Source organism: Anas acuta, chromosome 9 (assembly GCF_963932015.1).
Source record: "Anas acuta chromosome 9, bAnaAcu1.1, whole genome shotgun sequence".
Classification (NCBI taxonomy): Eukaryota; Metazoa; Chordata; class Aves; order Anseriformes; family Anatidae; genus Anas; species Anas acuta.
This window is the reverse complement of record NC_088987.1, coordinates 4,990,807-5,009,472: the sequence shown is the minus strand read 5'-3', so window position 1 is coordinate 5,009,472 and position 18,666 is coordinate 4,990,807. Positions and strand designations below refer to the sequence as shown.

Below are 18,666 nucleotides of genomic sequence, written 5' to 3'. Positions count from 1 at the left end.
CCAAAACCTACTCTGGGTTCCCAGGGCCTTGTGGCCACGGGTGCCTGGAGCAGGACAGGGCAGAGCTGGGAGCAGAAGGAGCGGCGCCCCGGCACAGCGCCGGCAGCGGGGACCCAACTGTGGGGCCATGTGGTTGATGTGACAGATCCGTTCCGAGCACTCCTCATCTCCGCAGACCCAACTCAGTGCTGCTCGAGGGCAAATTTAAATGTCAATAAAGCATTTTGTTTGATTGGTGTGGAACTGGGGATAAATGATTACTCCACTTGAAGCACCAAGCGCTTCATTTTCGAGTCTAATCCGAATGACACAACGAGCTTGTTATGTCCTCAAGTTAGCCAATAACCGAAGTACAAATTGCTTGCAAAATACTACCTATTTATGGTTAAAAATATGCTAGGTTTCCATCTCAGCAGTAGCATTTTTCCATCATTTTCTTCACGTGTCGACGGGATAGATTTTAAGAACTGACCGTAATTAATGTTGCCGTAATCGCCCCGCTGGAACGGTAAACTGGAAATGTGTGGCGTGCAGTAAAGAGAGAGTGTGGCCATGAGACGGTTGTGGAATCTAGCGTTTTTCAATGAGTTTCTTTCTCCCTAATCCTTTATCTCTGACCGAATGCACTGATGGCTACCTCGGTCACTAATATAGGGAGAAATGGTAAGACTGACAATTGCGATGCTTTGTTCGTCATGTGCATGTTTTGTGCAACAGAGTACTCTAACCCATTCTAATTAGAGCTCTCATGCTTTTTTGCCCTACTGCTTCCCCCTGCATTGCTATAAAAGCATGTAAGATAACAAAAAGTCTATTTTCTACACGGTGCCTGCAATGTTCCTTGTTTTTAAATAGCAGTGTCTATTTTCTATGACTGTCGGGTCTAAGGCCTCATCAAAGTCATGGTAAACTGAAAAATTCTTGCCAGGTTTTGGGACTGCTCCCATCTTTTTCTCGTTTCAAGGCTTTTTCCCCCTAGCTTGTAGGCTGTCACATTTCACATAAAGTGCTTAATGGTTCCCGCTGAGGGATTTTTTTTTTCTTTCTTTTACCGATTTCATTTTTATTTTATTTTTTTGATCGCGTGGCTGACTCAGAGCAATGACTCAGAAGTCTCGCTGAGCAGGGCGCTGCAGTGAGCCAGGCACCTCTCCGGGGTGCTCCTCACCGCCTCTCGGCAGCCACCTGACAGCGGAGACTCCTCACTGAAGCAGCTCTTGACTTGGGGATTGCACCACTCCATGGGAGATGCTGTCATTGCTTCCTTCCCAAATGCATTTATTACAGAATAAATACAATTCTGGGCTCTCTTTGAGAAGTTTGAAAGAGGAGAAAACCCTGCAGGAGAAATTCTCCAAGCCAATCTTTGAAATGACGTTGTTTTCCAGTTTACTATGATGGTGACTGAACTTCACCTTTTCCAACAAATATAATTTTGTCGTGTATATACATATAAGTGTGTGTATATATATGCACATACGCATTCCAAACAGAAAAAGAACAGGTTGGCTATTGATTTTTCAGTGAGCATAAATCAGTTTTGTTTTGTTTAATAAATGCTACATGCTACAAACATTGTCTTACATTTGTCTCATGTTTGTAATGACTCTGTAAAGCTATTTCTCGTTGCTCGTGCTGTTAGCATTGGCTTTTGAAGAGATGTATGTGACGTTCTCCTCACTTTAGATATAAGAGCCATCGATTTCTTGTTTTGTTGCCCCCATCCCCTTTAGGATCTGACGGCCTTAGCCAAAGAGTTGAGGGAGCTGCGCATTGAAGAAACCAATCGCCCTCTGAAGAAGGTGACAGACTACTCTTCCTCCAGCGAGGAGTCGGAAAGCAGTGAAGAAGAGGAGGAGGATGGGGAAAACGAGACGCATGATGGGACCGTGCCTGTCAGTGACATCCCGAGGCTTATGTAAGAAGCTCTTTCTTTCAGGGAAAAAATGAGAAACTGTATCGTTTGTTTATCTGGAGGAGCAGTAGCTGTGGTGTGGGGCATGTCCAAAGCATGTTGTTGTTCAGGGGCTGGCACAAGCAATGGTTGAAAGGGATAATTTGCTCAGATGTGTCTTTTTCCTGATCAGAATTAGAAATATTTAATGGGGAAAGCTGGATTATGTAACTGCGCATTCAGCGAAGTTGTATTCCAAGTTAATGGACCTGTTCCTGCTGCCAGGTGAGGTGGGTTTGTAGCCAGAGTGGACGTACCTGACTTCATTCACACCTTGGGTCCTGCCTGCAGACCTGTGGGCTGGTTTGTTGAAGCTCTGTCTGCTCTTTAGCTCGGTCTTGCCCCAAATCAAGCCATAATGAAGTGCAGTGTTTGGTAACCTGACCCATGCCGACAGTTAGAGCCAGGTTTAGCACATAATAATGTGGAATTTTTGTCATTGCTTTCTGTCTTTGTCTCAAACTCTGTGCAGGCTAAAATGGTGAAACTAAGAAGTCAGCAGACCACAGTAGTGCATTTGTCTCCCCGTTATAGGTCATCAGACACTTGGGCTTCTGAATATCTCAGTAGATGAGGAAGGAGGGAAGCACAGCATCAACATACACAGCACATAACTATCTTCATGCAGGGTGACCTCAATGAGGCATCTCCACCAGTATTTTGCTGAACCAGCTCACTGGGGGCATTTCTCGTGGCTCTGTGTGGTAGCAGGGTTTGACTCCCCTGCTCTTCTGAATTCACAGAGGAGTTGTGGGAAGGCTTTATGAGATTTTTAGCATGTTAATGTCTTAATTTCCATTCTTTGTGCAAAATGAGGTGGATGATTAGTCAGTGGGGATGTATCTGACTTCATCCATGACTTGGCTGGGTTAGGAGCAGCAGGGAGATGTTTGGGGTCCATTTCATGCAGAGTGCTGAGCTCCAGGGTTGGAGCTTCCTCCCAGCAGAGGAAGGAAATCAGAGCTCTTGAGACTTGTCAGGGAAAATCAACAGGGAGAGAAATGGTCATGAATATGAAGCAGTGGGATGGGCAGTCACACAGGTATGAAGGGGGCCTACGGCTACTCACAGAAGAGGAGTTTAATCAGAAGTGGGACAGTTCAGTCCTTTTGTCTCTGCAGACACATTTTCTATATTTGAGGACTGTGATGGTTCCCTTAAGATCTCTCTTCTCTGGGCTAGACAAGCCAGATTTTGCTCATGTCATGGGATTTCTTGCAGGGTCACTTGCAAACTGCATGCCACTAGGATTTGGGGCTGCAGTAACTGTTCATTCACTCATTTTATTGCCTCAGAATCTACATAACCTCTTTTCCCTCAGTTTTCTTTCTAAAACAGGAATAAATTTATAGGTGCTAATGATAGGATGGAGGTGCAAGCTCATTGCATGAAAAGTGCTGCAGAAGCATGGTGTGCTGTTATTTGATATCTGGTTTGATACGATGCAGGGAAGGATGTGCTACAGAGTGAATTCACAGTGATGGAGAACAGCCAGTGTGTATCGCTCTTAAATGCAAAGAAACAGGTGTGTCAGCAGCAGCTTCAGAACAGCTGTCAACATTTTCTGGCACCCAGGCAGGACGGGGTAATCCAGGCGTGCTTTGTCATTTGCTTTTAGTTTCATTTGGATTATGGTTAAGCAGCTCGCCTGTTCGTACTGTAGCATAATAAAGTCATGGTGGGAGCTCCCCACCTGCAACATGCACTCAGAAGCAATCCTAAAATTTAATATGTTTGAGAATAAAATCCAGTCTCTCTCCTGACATACGAGCACAGAAATAAAGTCAGCACCTCCCAGCGCTCCAGTATCTCTGGGAACTGGGTCCTGGGGAGGAGCTTTGCAATGTTTCCATACAGAAGGTGTGCATTAAACAGGCAGTTAAACTCTCAAGTGGACTGATAGCAAGCCCACGCTGTGAATTGCTTCTCCAGACAATTTGCTGTGATGTTACTGTAAAAACCAGCCTCTGGTGGTTGCTATAGGAAGGCAGGGTTGCTGTTTCATAAGGCATAGCAGAGCTGGGTCAGATTGTGTCCTTGCCTGTGAGCACATCTGCCCCGAGTTTAGCTTGGCCAGATGTGGGTAGGCTGGAGGAGGAGGTGGTTCAGGGGCATCACTCAGTATCAGCCACGGATGGGGAATGCTTCACTGGTGGCTGGCAGGACATGCCCCAGGCAAAAACCCCTTTGGTAAGGAGAAAGCCAAAGCCTGATGGCTTCTCAGTATTAGCTTGAGTGACAGAGGCACCCTCATTAATGCTGGCACATCACCAGCTGTAAAGTGGAGTTTTAGGAGAACCACAACCAGGTCTGCCTGTCACTGGAAGAATTATTCTTGTTTCCCGAAATCTTCTCTGAAAATGACAGTGTACATTGCTTGCCAGAGCGGGCACAGCCTTGGGATGATGATCTCTTTCTCTGAGTGTGCCTTTTTAACGCAAGGAGCCTGTAATTATTTTCTACCTCTCTGTCTCTCAGTCCTTCAAGGCTAAGTCATGGGTTATGGCTACATTTTCACCTGCATAACGGTGGAAAGCTACAGAACAGAATTTGTGTGCCTGCCCACACCTCCTCCAAGCTCCATCCACTCACTGTCGCGTTGTGCCCCCACAGCTCTGCCCCGGCAACGCCTGGTGGGGTGGGACCCCTGCCCCTAGGTAGTGCCCCTGTGTGCTGGGCAGAGCTGGGATGTGGAATTTAGACCCTGCAATCCGAAAAGCCAAAGCAAGCCCTCATTAAACTTCTGATCTGGTCTTCAAAGCAGGTGGCAAAAACCCACCCTGTGTTTGTGAGAGTTCTCTGGTGGGTTGGGTACTCCAGCCATTGCCTTTCTTTCAGGGGTCGAGTTGGTAGTACTGGGGATAATCCATTAAACGGAGCCTGATGCAGTGTTTCTGGCCACATAAATAATTTCCCCGTACATTTAAGTAGATATATTTTCTAGTTTTCCTTCCCATGATACCCTGTCTGTAAATAATACCGTATTGGAGGATTTTTCATCTAGTTCAGCTGAGGAAATGCCTGTCACTAATGCTTTTCCATTCTGTCCTCAGACCAACAGGAATTCCTGGAAGCAATGAGCCGTACAACCTGGGAATGGTGACAACCCACGGTCTAGAAACTTCCCATGCAGATACGTTTAGCAATATTTCAAGGGAAGGGACTTTAATGGTGAGGGAGGTAAGTTGTAAAACAAATATTTCCATGGAGCATCTTCAGGAGGTTTTCCCCATGTAAGCACAACAACTAACAGTGCTGTGTATCCGGAACACAAAATGACTGAGTAAATTGTGCTCATTAGTGCTCTCGTAATGCAATTTACACTCTGAGCAAATGTGACAAGTGCAAATGTTTCTCAGAACTACAAACAGCAGTGAATAGTAACGCTGGGGCATGGTGGGGTGGATGTTCAGATAAACGACTGCTGTAATCCCAAAATAGCTCCGAGCAACAGAAGTTGTCTTCAATTTAGAGCATTTATTTGGAGCCTGGCCCAAAGCTTCCCCAGTGCTTCCCAACCTTTACCATCATACAAATGTCAGAGGCGTTCAGCAGATGTGGTGCTTTTTGAGGCTTTTACCTGAAGCCTGTGGTTACAGGCGGCTGGTTCTGTTTGGGGAGGCAAGGTACAGCTGCTTTTGACCCCTGGACATTGCAGACTCTGCTGCTGCTGCTTTTCCAGTCAAAAATCTTGATCCAGTGCATTTGCCAAATTCGCAGAGACCAAGTCTCCCTCAGGTTTTCCCAACCTGCACAGCTCCCAGGTGCCCAGGGAGCACAGAGCTAACAAAGGGGCATGGCTTGGGCATTGCTGATCGATGGTACTGAAGAAAAGAGGCAGGGGAAAGCATGTTCAGTTGGCTGTGGAAATTCTCCCCCAGTGTTTTTTTTTTTTTTTTTTTTTTCTGTAACATGCTGGTGATGCTGTTGGAAATGTAGCCGGTGTCCTGGAAAGGGCAGGAGGCTCTGCAAGGTAGTAAAACGGGGGAGTCATCCTCCTGCTGGCATGAAGAGGAGCTGGATGGGAGAGGATAAGAAGGGAAGGGAGTTCGGAGTGGGCAATCATAGAGGAGGAACCTTTAGATCAGCTGCAAAGGCTTACTTGGCTTTTTATTTCTTAATTCTATTTGTATAAAATAAACACAAAGGAAAAAAAATCAGTGTAACTTTGCAAGAACGAAGAGTTAGCAAAGAAGTCACACAGTGTTTGCTGCCTTCCTCCATGACTTCTGGAGCTGATGGGAAATGCACAGCTCACCCGTTCCCTCACTGTCCTTTACCTGTTTGGAGCAGAGACCCAAAACTTGCTCAGCCCTGTGCACATCCTTGTAGCAGAAACAATGAGGAGGCTGAGTGGGAATACAAGTCACTGCTCTAACAGGCAGGCATTTCTGAAATGAGCTTGGGTTGCGTTGCAGCTATAAGATACGTGCCGCACCAGCGAAGCAGTCCAATAAAACAGTGCTGCAGAAGGATTTAAAAGTCACAGGAAAGAAAAGCAGCAGGGAAATCTCTTTTGGCAGGAGGGAGTGTGATAGGAAACCAAGCTGCAGCCTTGTGTGGGATGTTTGCTCTTTGTCCCTGACCGCAGCCATAGCAGCCAGAGGAAGGACTCACTGAGCTCCGTGGGCTTGTCTGCCGGGCTGCCCTGGCAGGGTGACAAGGTGTTTGAAGGTTGTGGTAAGGGATGATGGAAAGAGAGATGTTGTCAGAGCTGACCGGTGAGCTGCCAAGCCTGTATCAGAGGGATTTTTCCACTAATCCCTGCAGATGGACAAGCCTCTAACAGTTTCATTAGTGCGCTCCAGGTACCTGGACTCATCAAATGGCAAATGCCTCAAAACAGCGGGCAGGGATGGGAGAAGTTTCCTATCACCTGTCTTACACGAGGTGGGGATGAAGAGCAAGGGCGAATGCATTAGAATAGGCGAGTGCTTGCTTGGCGTAGGCAGCTGCACTCAGTGCTCACCCGAAAACACCCCTGGAGGGAGCTTTTCTCTGCAGCCAGGGACCTGCTGCTGGTGCTGCGGGGAGCTTTGCGCTCAGAGCAAGATGTGAAGAGCTCTGCTGCTGCAGGCCAGGGTAACGCTGCCGCTGTTCACTGCTGTTTTGGGTTACAGAAACATGCAAGGAGGACTGTGTTGGCATTTGCAGTCAGGCTACTGGCCGGTGTGGCTGTGAAAGCCGTCAAGGCTGATGCTGATCACGGGGGCAGATTCTGCTGTCACCGTGGCTGGTGGCAGCGTGGGGGCAGAGCTGGCCATGGGGCTTGCACCATGGTGGCACGGGTGGAATCTGCCCGCCATTCCTTTCCTCGAAATGACACCGATCAGGCTTCTCCTTTTGCTGTAACGTGGCTAATTACTCTGTATTGACTTTGTGATTAATCCTGTCTTTATTTCTCCTGGGGCGGGGGTTGGTTTGCTGCTTGCCAGGTTGCATGGGGATGGAACCAGCAGCGAGGGTCCTCGTCCCGTGCTTGCTCAGGGAACTGGGGGACTGCAAAAAAAAAACAACTTGGTTTTGTTTTTCTTTTTTTTCTTTTCTCTTCTTCTTCTCTTTTTTTTCTCCCCTTCTCTTTTCTTCCTCATGCCTTGTGTCTCTGCAGACCTCTGGTGAAAAAAAGCGTTCTGGCCACGCAGCCAGCAATGGCTTTGCAGGCCACATCAATCTCCCTGATCTGGTGCAGCAAAGCCACTCGCCTGCGGGCACACCGACCGAGGCCCTGGGGCGAGTCTCCACGCATGCGCAAGACATGGACTCGGTGCCTGAAGTAGGTGGTGGGGGCTCCTCCTTCTCCTCTGCGCTGCTTTAAACAAGTATTAACACCTCTGTCCCAGCGAGGGCCCTTCCTGCTTCCTTCCCTGGCTTTCTTTGCTCTCCTCTCTCTTTGTTTCCAGTCCGTGTGGGTGAGTGTAGTGGAAATCAAGGGGAACCCGATGGGTTATTGGGAGACGGGTCTGTGCCTGGTGGTGGGGTTGTAAATTAGGCCTTAGCTCAAGCCCACCAGCTGGAGTTTGGCTGTGATGATGGCTTGAATGCTGCAAGCTGGTGTGGAAGTCCTCATCTTCTGGTACATGGAAATGAAGCAAAATAGGAGAGCCAGTGATGCCGTTAACTTCACCTGGGCCCAGTTGCTGCTAAGGCAATATTTGAGGCTTAACGTGACCCAAAAGGTTAACACAAAACAAAGCCAAAAATATCCGTATAGTTCTTCAGACTAGAAAAATTTGGCACACCTTGAATTTTTACCATGACTCTGTTTCCTGTCACAGCATTTTTCCCCCATAGCTTTTTTAGATGGACGTGATTGAGCACAAAGGTTGTACAAGGTCTAAAGAGTCCTAAAAATCACAAGATGTTTCACATAAGACAAGGGAATTGGTATGCCTTGCTTACCAGAACCAGTTCTGGGAAACTGGCACAGATTTCTTTGTTTTCCCATGGAAAATCAATCCAGTTGGTGCTGAATAAGCTATTTTGTTTGTTGTTTTTTTCTTTTTGTCTTGTTGGATGTACGATCACCTTATCCTCTTACACAGAGATGATGTGCTCACTTGACAGTTTACTTTTACTAGCAGCATAAAAACAGGAATGGCTTGGGATTGTGTTGATGAAACGTGAGAACAGATGGTGCCTGAGTTGACCTCCAGGTTTTACCCATTTCCTCGTTGCCTTCAGAAGCAGCGCTGGGACAGCTGAGCCTGACGTGCCACCTTCCAGAGTCACCCGGGGACTGCTCAAACACCAGCAGTTTGCAAGGCCTGGGTTGAAATAGACTCATTTATGGAATACCAACTGAGATCTTTTCCATTTCTGAAACTGCAATTTTAGGGCTGACGGAGCAAGGAGTGGGTGGAAGTGGAAGGGTTTGGATTGGGTTCTTCAGGTGACTCACGGCGCTGCGAGCAAAACTCGCAGCCTGGCAGGCAGCAGCATAAGCATCTTGCTGGGAAGTTATCCCTTGTCCTGCTTGTATAACGTGTTCCCATTTCTGGTGGGACATCCTCACGGGTATCTCTCTGCCGGAGAGGCTGTGATGTGTCAGGACTGAGGAGGGTGGAAGGGACCGAGCAGTATCGCACCCTGCAGCTTGGTGCTGCTTCTGTAAACCAAGACGGGTTTGGAGTCAGCTGAACAGAACCTGGAGGAAGATGAGGGCTTAATATTTAAATAACAGGCTTGCAAGTTCTTAAAATGCCAGCTTCTTAGAAGAGCAGCTGAATCTGCAAAGAAGAAAAAAATGCTTGGGGCATTGGAATGAGGGATTTCTTCGTAATTCATTTGTTGGAAAGCGCGTAGCTCTCAGCTGGAAGGCATCCCTGCAAACACTGGAGTTGCTCCCTCTCCTGAATTGTTGGTGCTTTATGGAAAAGATACCCAGCACAGGAAAAATGTGTATTTGCTGGGTGTGAAAGAAGCACAGAGCTGCGAGTATATCTTGTGTGCACAGACAAATATTTTGGCCATGCAGTATACGTAAATATGGTATCTGTTCCTGCAGCCGTCTCTGCCTCGGGCTGCTAACTCCTTGCACGGGTCTCCGTTAGCATTTACTTTTTGGAAATTGTCCTGTTTCTATGGCAACGCAGGGGCTGTTGCCAGGCCATGGGATGCGGATCGGGAGGGAAGCAGGAGGCGCAGCGCCGCGGGGGCAGGCGCAGTGCGGGGATGCTGGCTCACCCCAAATGTTCTCGGTGCCGCTGGGGAAGGACCAGGAGAGGCCGTTTGGGGTCATTTTGTCTGTGTGCTCCTTGCGAAGCTTCAGCAAGGAGTCGGGGGGGTTCTCTCTTCCTTTTCTGGTGGCTTGGAAGCTGAGCAAGGTGTGTTTCAGGGAAGGAAAATGTCCCGAGGAATCAAAGTGTGAAAGTCCTGCTGCAGAAAGGTCTGATTTTTGCTGCTGTTAGAGCTCTGAATGTAGGTCCTTCCTACATTCCTTAAAACAAGGGATACCCTGAGCAAACACTGTCATAAAACGAAGCTGCTCTGCAGGGAGAGGAGATCGTGGCACTTTGACTCCCAAGGGAAGGATTTCATTTTGTTTGGGAGGTCTTGGCCTTGTGTTCTGCCTTAACAAAGCGATGGCAAAAGCAAAGCCAGCAGTGTGGTGTTGGAGTTCCTTCCTTTCCAGCTTACCTCAGCAAACCATTGGCTCTGGCATCCCCTACGATACGTTCAGGGTCAGTTTTGCTGCCTTAGAAGTGGCCTTCTCTGCAGTTGCACCTGAAGTGCTGTAGACAATTTGAAATCCTTTACTGGAATCGCAAGCAACCCATGGCAGACACACACCTGACGTGGGATGGAGCCTGGAATAGGGGGGATGGAGCAATGTGGCTGTGCCATTTCCCACATCCGTGCTCCCTGCCCCATGCTGGAGGAACAGGACAATGGGGTTTTCCCCAGAGCCATCCTACAAATCTCTTTTGGGGCGGTCACATTGACAGGAAAAACAACCCCTGACATCCCAGCAGGTGTGCCACGAGCATAGAGGTGTTTTACCTGCCTTCACTTTTGCCTCTGACACTGCGGCTTCCCCGCTAACCAGTCTCCGGCTGCGCTGTGCTTCCACCTGCGAGCTGAGCCCGCGGCACCGGGGCCGGGCACTGCTCCCCGTGCCCTGCACTTCTTGTTTGCTGCTGCTGCAGAGGCATTCACAAATCTGGTGTCACGTTTTCACTGGTCGCTTCTGGGGGAGGAGGATCAAATGCTCAGAGAGCTCCTAAGGGGCGCTGCAGGGTCCGGCACTGTGCGCTCACCAGGAAGTCACACACACGATGTCACTGGTATTTCTGTACTCTGAGCTCTCTCTCTGCTGTTTGTTTTGCAGTATGGGATGGGAAGTAGCACCAAAGCCTCTTTTACCCCTTTTGTGGACACTAGAGTGTATCAGACCTCACCTACCGATGAAGATGAAGACGAGGATGAAGAGTCATCTGCTACTGGTAAGAGGCAATGTCGCCAGTTTGAGAGGGGAGGGCCTCGTGGAAACCAGGTCATGGGGCCTGAATAACCCCATGGAAGCTCTCAGATTTCACTTACCCTTGTCCAAAGATCATTCGAGTTTATACCCTCGTGTTCTCCAATTTCCATCCAACTCCTTCCCCCCTACCAGTGAAATCCCACCAGAAAGGTCAGAGAGAAGACAGGGAGCAGCAGAAATCCACACATCCCTTTCTGCCCAGGCACCTGGCAGAAATGTTTCTAGCAGAGTCAGGAGGTGGCAGCTGCGTCAGGAAGCTTGCACATGTTCAGAATTCATTGAAAAAGGATGGATGTGGGCAGGCAGAGAACAGGGCTGGTCATCTCAGTGGGCAGGGCAGGAGGCCAGGGGACATCACCTCTTAGGGCTTTGGTGTTGGTTCCAACCCGTGAGGAACTACTGATGTTACCTCTCGAAACTAATGGCTTGTAGCGTAGTGATAACTTCCCATCAGAAGATAAAACAAGGGTTTTCTTCCTCTAATCAGTCACACCTCATTGCTTTGTTGTTTCCTTGTCAGCACTGTTCACCAGCGAGCTGCTCAGACAGGAGCAGGCCAAGCTGAACGAAGCCAGGAAGATCTCCGTGGTGAACGTGAACCCTACCAACATCCGCCCCCACAGTGACACCCCGGAGATAAGGAAGTACAAGAAGCGCTTCAACTCGGAGATACTCTGTGCTGCTTTGTGGGGTGAGCTCCTGGTCCCACTGTGCCCTCGGCAGAGCTTTTAGGGGACATGGCTAGCAATGCGACACCGTTTTATGGCAGAACCAAGCTCCTGCTTCTGGTTGTCCTGCTCTCCATCCCAGGCAAGGCTAATGCCAGCTCTGTCCCCGAGGCCCTTTGGTGTAAAAGTGATGCTTCTGGTCTGTGGGATCACTGCCCTTAGTTATGATTGTCATGGGGTGGTGGTGAAGAATGAGCTTGGGGTGCAATCCGCTGGTGGGCAGCAGCTGTGGCTCCATGTTGCTATCTCCATTTCAGGTGTAAATCTGCTGGTGGGCACAGAAAATGGCCTGATGCTGCTGGACCGAAGCGGGCAGGGGAAGGTGTACAACCTCATCAACAGACGGCGGTTCCAACAGATGGACGTGCTCGAGGGCCTGAACGTCCTTGTAACAATATCAGGTACCCCTCTCGCACCCCATCGATAACCTTCTCGTCCATATGCCCCAGTCGATATTCACACCTCAGCTGCATTCACTGCTCCCCAGCAGGGCTGCAGGCAGAGCTGGGTGAGCAGAGCAGTGTTCCCAGGTTTCTCTGTCCAAAATGAGAGCCTTCTGTGCCAGAGCTGAAAGGCACGTTTTGCGTAGCCATATCTGAGGTGTAAGAGCTGCATTCCTGGCCCTGCCGTGCCTGGTTCTCTCTCTGAGAGCACGGATTTGTGCAAGCTGGAGTTTCCAGCCTGCAGTAAGCAGAGCCCAGCTCGTACTGCATCTGCCAGCGGAGTGGGAGACGAAGGCACAAGCAAAAAGACAAAACCAACTATATTATTATTTCAACTTCCTTTTGTAAAGGACTTAAATTTTATCTTAGTGAAATATATTAGTGAAAATAAACACTGAAATCTCAAGGTTTTCCGTGCAAGCATGTTCTGCTTGCCCTGTGTGCCATACAGAGAGGAGGAGCCTGGGGCTGCGTGCCGCTCTGTTACTTCTCACTGCCTCTTATGGCCAGGTTTCCTTTGCCAACAGGAAAGAAGAACAAGCTGCGAGTGTACTATCTGTCCTGGCTGAGAAACAGGATTTTACACAACGATCCCGAAGTCGAGAAGAAGCAGGGCTGGATCACGGTTGGGGACCTGGAAGGCTGCATCCACTACAAAGTTGGTGAGTGGCTGGGGCCACCCTGCTGGGTTGGCGTCAGTGGGAAAATGGCTGGAGGCATTTTCTCTGTCACTACAGCTGTGAAAATAGCATCTGGTTGGCTCTCACACTGAGAAGGTGCATTGTGTCCATAGCTCTGAGCCTGGAGAGGGTGATGCTAACTGGATTCGGAGGGCTGGTTGCCTGCCCCACAGCACTGGGCATTGGGAGTTCTTCTATCATAGCCTATGTGATAAAATGGCTTGTTAAAAATCTTCTGCTTTATCTGATTAGTCACGTACTGCATTATGTTACAGGCAAAAGACACTTGGAGTCTTGGAGATGTTTATTCTATAGTCTTAGTTTTGATCTGATGATTTCTCTTAACATTATGGGCAGACCAGAGCCACAAATAATTTTGATATTAATCTATATGTATTAGGTGGACATTTTACCACGTGGGAACCAACAGAGGGAGAGCCTTAGAAGCTGGTTTTAGAGATAAATTACTCAGTCACAAAGCAAAAGTGAATGTTTTAAACATTGTTGTTGTTTTTTTCTTTTAATTTTAGTGAAATATGAAAGAATCAAGTTCTTGGTGATTGCCTTAAAGAATGCTGTAGAGATCTATGCTTGGGCTCCTAAACCATATCACAAGTTTATGGCATTTAAGGTACGTTTTTCTGGTCACCAAAATATGCTCTGTAGTTGCAAATACGCGAGATTCCTGTACAATGCAGAACAGAAAAGTGTCTTGCTTACGTAGTCCTTGGGGAGCTGGGTTCAGTCTCTTGAGAGCCGATGAAGAGAAGCACCCGCAGCGATTCCTGACAGACTTGCTGCAAGGTGCCAGGCCTTTCAGGTCTCAAGGACGCAAACAAAAGCACTCCTCAGAAACGTTATCATCGTTGTACTTCCCCTGGCAGCGAGTTCTGAAACTCCTGGCTGAAGAGATGTGATACGCGCTGTTTATGGCTAACAATTAGGCGTTAATTCTAGCTTTTCGTGGGAGGCTTCACAGGGGAAGTTTGCAGAAAGCTGGCCAAGTGTCCTTGAGTAAAATTAAGTTGGGGTTTTGGGTTGCTTTTCTTTTGTGTTCATTTGCCTGCTTTAACTTCTGACTAATTTTCCACGTGTAATGTGAAAACAGGCTGGCATTATTTTCCATTTTTATTTTGCAAGGTCCTCTCCCGTTCTGCAATGTGGATTCTGTTTCAAGATAGAAATTCCAGGAGAATGACCCGCTCTTTCTCTCCCTCTCTCTTTCTCTCCCTTTTCATCTACCTCAGTTTCCTTCCATGAGACCTTTCTCCTACATAACCTGCCAACGGGTATTTTGTACTCAGTACTTTAAAGCACTTTTCCTTCCAAGCTCTGTGCAGCAGCAAGTCACAAGGGGCAGTGCCTTCTGGAGACTTTCACGCTGAGTAATCTCATTTTGCATCCTTCCAGCACAAATGGGCTTATTCAGTATTAGGTCACATTTGCTTTCTCTGAACAAAAGCCAGAATAAATGGGCTGGGTGATATGAAGAGCTCAGCAGCAGTTAAGTAGCCTGGGATCCAGCCTCCACGAGCCGCAGTTAGGATGCTGGTTGGTGCTCCTGCTGCTGCTTTTCCACTCACTAATTTTCCCTGTCAGGAGTCAGAGGGGCACTTGTGCAGGGGGCAATTTGCCCTTCTCTCTCCCTGGGGGTGTTTCACCCTCCTGCTGGAGACTTAAGCCATGGCAGGACGTACTCTGTCCCAGCTTGGTCCGTGCCAGGGAGCTGATCCCAGCGTGCACCCAGCACGTTAGCTTGAACAGGATAAAGGACGTCTGATTTTAACTTGTTTTAGCTGCCCAAACTGGAGCGGTGATACCCAAGAGGGGAGGTGGGTGCTCACAGCTGTGTGCAGACTTTGCTCTTGTTACGCTGAGCAGCACCAGAACTGGGGGGTCCCTGCATGCTGGCTGAGCTGTGTGCTGATGTAAAACCAAGGTCTCTGGCTCCTTCCTTCAGAGACCAAACTGTCAGGCTGACCTCAGGCTCCTGGGGAAAAGCTGTGCTTGGCAAGGGTGAGCACCTCTCTGCTCGGATGGCTGGAGTGAGTGCATAATACCCCTGATGTGTCTGACGTAGGAACAGAGGCAGGAATATAAATAATGACATGTTTAATAGGAAACATGGTCAAATAAATGCGATTTCAAAACTGTACCAGTCTGCTGTAGGAATCCGTTGGTTTTCCATGATACTCACTGAAAGGATTATAAAAGTCTTTTGCAGATCTCCAGCACAAACCGTTGCTTGTCGATCTCACTGTAGAAGAGGGTCAGAGACTCAAGGTTATCTTTGGATCCCACACTGGTTTCCATGTGATTGATGTAGATTCTGGGAACTCTTATGATATCTATATTCCATCTCACGTGAGTACATGGGGGAGTGCTGCTGCATGACTACCGCAGGTCCCCAGCAAGGTTTGGCCGGGCTTTTGGTGTCTCAGAAATGCTGACTGGTCAGGGGACATCCTGCCGTGGGTACGACGTTCTCCAGTGCCATCCTCACTGATAACTTGCCTAAAGAGGACGCGGAGGTGTCACCTTCTTCATGGCCATCATTCACACAGGCCACTGCTGTCCTTGTGCCCAAGCAGTCAGGTGTAAGGTTGCTGGGTCCCACAGAAAGGAGAATCTTAGTCCTGACACCGCATGGAGCAGTAATGGAGCTCTTTGTAGGGCGAGATGCCCTGAGGCAGTGCGGTTTGCCCAAGCAAAGGTTGCAGGATTAGGGTAGCCCAAATCTCAGCCAGGTTGTAGGTTGAAATGCCCAACTCCCGGACAGTGGAGACTCACCACAGGTTCTCTCTCAGGTCCATAGGCTATTTCAGGAAAGAACCAGTGCTACAAAAAATACTGTAGGTAAGGATATTCTTGGTGGCTTATTTAAGCTCCATCCATGCTGTTGTACCAACCAGCATGAGAAAGTGGCTTAGGAGGAGGAATGGTGTTATTGATGGAATCCAGGAACTGCTGAGTAGAGCAACGGAGCTTCTGCAAGAGCTGGCAAGAAACCCAGGAGAAATATGGGGGCAGTTTGGGACGGTTTTGTTTTCTTACCTATGGAAGGTCAGGTGGGGGTGGAAAGTTACTGTTACTACCCTCAGGAAAGGGGAATGTTTCCTCCCTAGAGTTACCTGTAAAATTCTGGGTTTATTTGCCTTAATTTGAATAGAAGATGGATTCATCAGTCAACAGTTGCTGATTTGTGTTACTGCCAAGTGTCAGCCATCACTCTTGGGGGCGTATATGTTGTGATCTCTCTATAATTGCTGAACCTGTTTATCCTTGATGTCTACGACAGCTTTGATGGTAGGGTAAACATGACAGTTTATTCCCCTTCAAGCTTATCTCTAAAAGCTGATGCCTGTTTGTTGAATGGAGTGAGGGTTTTGTTCTCGGTGTGGTTTTGGGTTTTGTTTTTTCTAAGGCTCTGCTCCCTTCCCCCTACCACTTTCTCCATTCAATGTAATTCTGACTTGTAGGGTTTATTTTAACTGCAGATTCAGGGCAATATTACTCCTCACGCCATTGTCATCCTGCCTAAAACAGACGGGATGGAGATGCTTGTGTGCTACGAGGACGAAGGCGTGTATGTGAACACCTACGGACGGATAACTAAAGATGTGGTGCTCCAGTGGGGAGAGATGCCTACTTCTGTGGGTAGGTCAACCCTTCCTCTTCACCTGCATAAAACACATACGACACCATCCCTGGAGGTCTTTAAAAGATGATTAGATGTAGAGCTCAGTGGTATGGTTTAGCAGAGGACTTGCTAGTGTTAGGTCAGAGGTAACAATGTAAGATGCAGAGTCAAGGATGCTGAGTTAGAGTCATTTGGGATTTTGTTTATCAAAGGAGATTTCTCTCAGCCAGATAAGAGATGCACTTGCTAAATTTATACAATTTGGTCCTGCACAGAAAAAGCAGATGACTTACTGAATATTTTATCCGTGTTTTATCATAAGTATAAGCTGTTATATTGGTGGGATGCTGTGTTGAGTGGAAGAGGCGCTGGGTGCAGAGTGGGTCAGAGACTCCACAGACTGTCAGGCAGGTCACTGTCCAGCTCCTCACCTGCAGAAAGCAGAAGTGTAACATCTTCTCTTTAAAGCACTCGGCAACTTCTGGATTAAAAGTGCTACTTACAGGCTATTTAGCAGAGCTCTGTGATTCGTCTACGTAGACTTTGAGTAACAGCTGATAAGAGTTTTTGTGCCCATTGTGTAATATTTAGCTCAACACCAGTAGTAACATGTGCCAAACGCTTCCTTTTGACAGCCTACATTCATTCCAATCAAATAATGGGCTGGGGAGAGAAAGCTATTGAAATCCGGTCAGTGGAGACAGGACATTTGGACGGAGTATTTATGCACAAGCGAGCTCAAAGGTTAAAGTTTCTATGTGAAAGAAATGATAAGGTGAGTCCACTTCAAAGCTTGTATCCATGCTTTACGCTACAACCAACTACTTTTAGACTTCGGGTCTAGTTTATCTTGGGGTTAATAAGTAATTAAGCTGAAGGTCCTGTTTAATAAACAATACCCATAAACCCGGTCCCAATTAACTCTCTTCAGTGGATGTAGATCTCAGCCTGTGGTGGCAATATCAACCAAGATCTCTTCCACCTCAAAGTGATGTCTCCGTTGACTTGGCTTGAATTTCTTTCAAGTGTTGCATCAGAACATTAATTGTTGAGGCCACCAAATAAACTGCAAAAGTTGAGAAATGGTAGCAGTAAGGTTGTGGAAGTAACCCTAATCTGAACTCGGGTGTAGAGACATTAAGATGCATTTGTAGTTCTGTGATGATAAGCTATTTTTTGCACAGACCCCCATCTTTTTGTATGGACAACATTGATAAATATTGTTCTGGAGGGGCACCAGAGCTGCATGGTCAAGTTGTGTGGTTGTGCAGATTACCCTTGGCTTGGGTGTTGCTGAGGGAGGAAGGTGTGCAGGGCATGAGGGAAGAAGAAATGCCTGGAGGAGAAGGGATATCTTCATGGAAGAGGTGGTTGAATGCAGAGATCTGGTTTCTGCTGGCGGTATTGCCTCGCGTCACAAGATTTCACCAGGATAAACCAGGACCATGGAGCAGGGAATTCTTCTGTAAAGAGCACAAGCTCAAAACACGTGAAGAAACTGATTGCTGTGTCGCCAGAGCAGGGTTTAATAACATGCAATAAACAAGATTTGAGGCCGCAATTAGTTTATTTAGTTGGCCTACCTGTTGCATGAAGTTACACTGGGACTCTGGATAATGTATCCTTATCTTTTAATTGAGGTATTTCGTGCGAAGTTGCCCACGAAGCTGAATTTTAGTTGTGTCCAAATACCTTTAGTTGTTTTTTTTTCTTACTTTTGAGAACTTGACTCTAGGTTTTATATTGTTTGTTTAAATTGGTCTCTTTCTGTTTTGTTCCTATTGATTTTTTCCTTTTCTAATAACGCTGGGGGGGAAAAGCACCTCAATTTTTCTAAAATGATAGAACCAGCTGACTGCTGGTGCATCTCAAATACCTCAAACAGGTGTTTCTCTTTCTGGGCAAGTGGCTAATCATGAAAGTGCTATGAGGACTGAATGATTTTTTGTTTCAGGAAGGACTAAGTCTTCACATACTTTAGCAGCAGAAGCTGAAGAAGTGTCCCCTTAAAATGCTTGCAAATGACTTATTTTTTAAGACCTCCACTGTGGTCAAATGTTGGTGGATCCATACGGAAGCACTGAAATGCAAATTCTTCCTAGAGAGCCCTGATGGCTTTCTGTGTCTTGAAAATATTGAAGGAAAGTTTGAGTTTTCCCTGACATAGCGTTCAGAAGTAGCTGAAATAACGTAACTAACTTCTGCAAAGAAGTGCATTTTCAGCCAAGGCAGATAACTACC

At 47.5% G+C, this 18,666-nt stretch overlaps 1 protein-coding gene across 5 annotated transcripts in view; it reads left to right on the top strand.

Annotated features, from left to right (window-relative positions):
- Positions 1-18,666, top strand: part of TNIK (TRAF2 and NCK interacting kinase) — a 140,720-nt gene that overhangs the window by 119,507 nt on the left and 2,547 nt on the right. For 3 of the 5 annotated variants that reach the window (XM_068692621.1, XM_068692624.1, XM_068692620.1), the window contains 11 exons: positions 1,734-1,918; positions 5,008-5,134; positions 7,563-7,727; positions 10,782-10,896; positions 11,455-11,625; positions 11,920-12,063; positions 12,633-12,767; positions 13,316-13,416; positions 15,000-15,149; positions 16,283-16,442; positions 17,061-17,200. In XM_068692621.1, coding sequence (XP_068548722.1) covers positions 1,734-1,918; positions 5,008-5,134; positions 7,563-7,727; positions 10,782-10,896; positions 11,455-11,625; positions 11,920-12,063; positions 12,633-12,767; positions 13,316-13,416; positions 15,000-15,149; positions 16,283-16,442; positions 17,061-17,200 — 1,593 coding nt within the window. Of the gene's footprint in view, positions 1-654; positions 664-1,733; positions 1,919-5,007; positions 5,135-7,562; positions 7,728-10,781; positions 10,897-11,454; positions 11,626-11,919; positions 12,064-12,632; positions 12,768-13,315; positions 13,417-14,999; positions 15,150-16,282; positions 16,443-17,060; positions 17,201-18,666 lie in introns of all 5 variants that reach the window. The other 2 variants (XM_068692625.1, XM_068692623.1) reach the window with 2 other exon arrangements.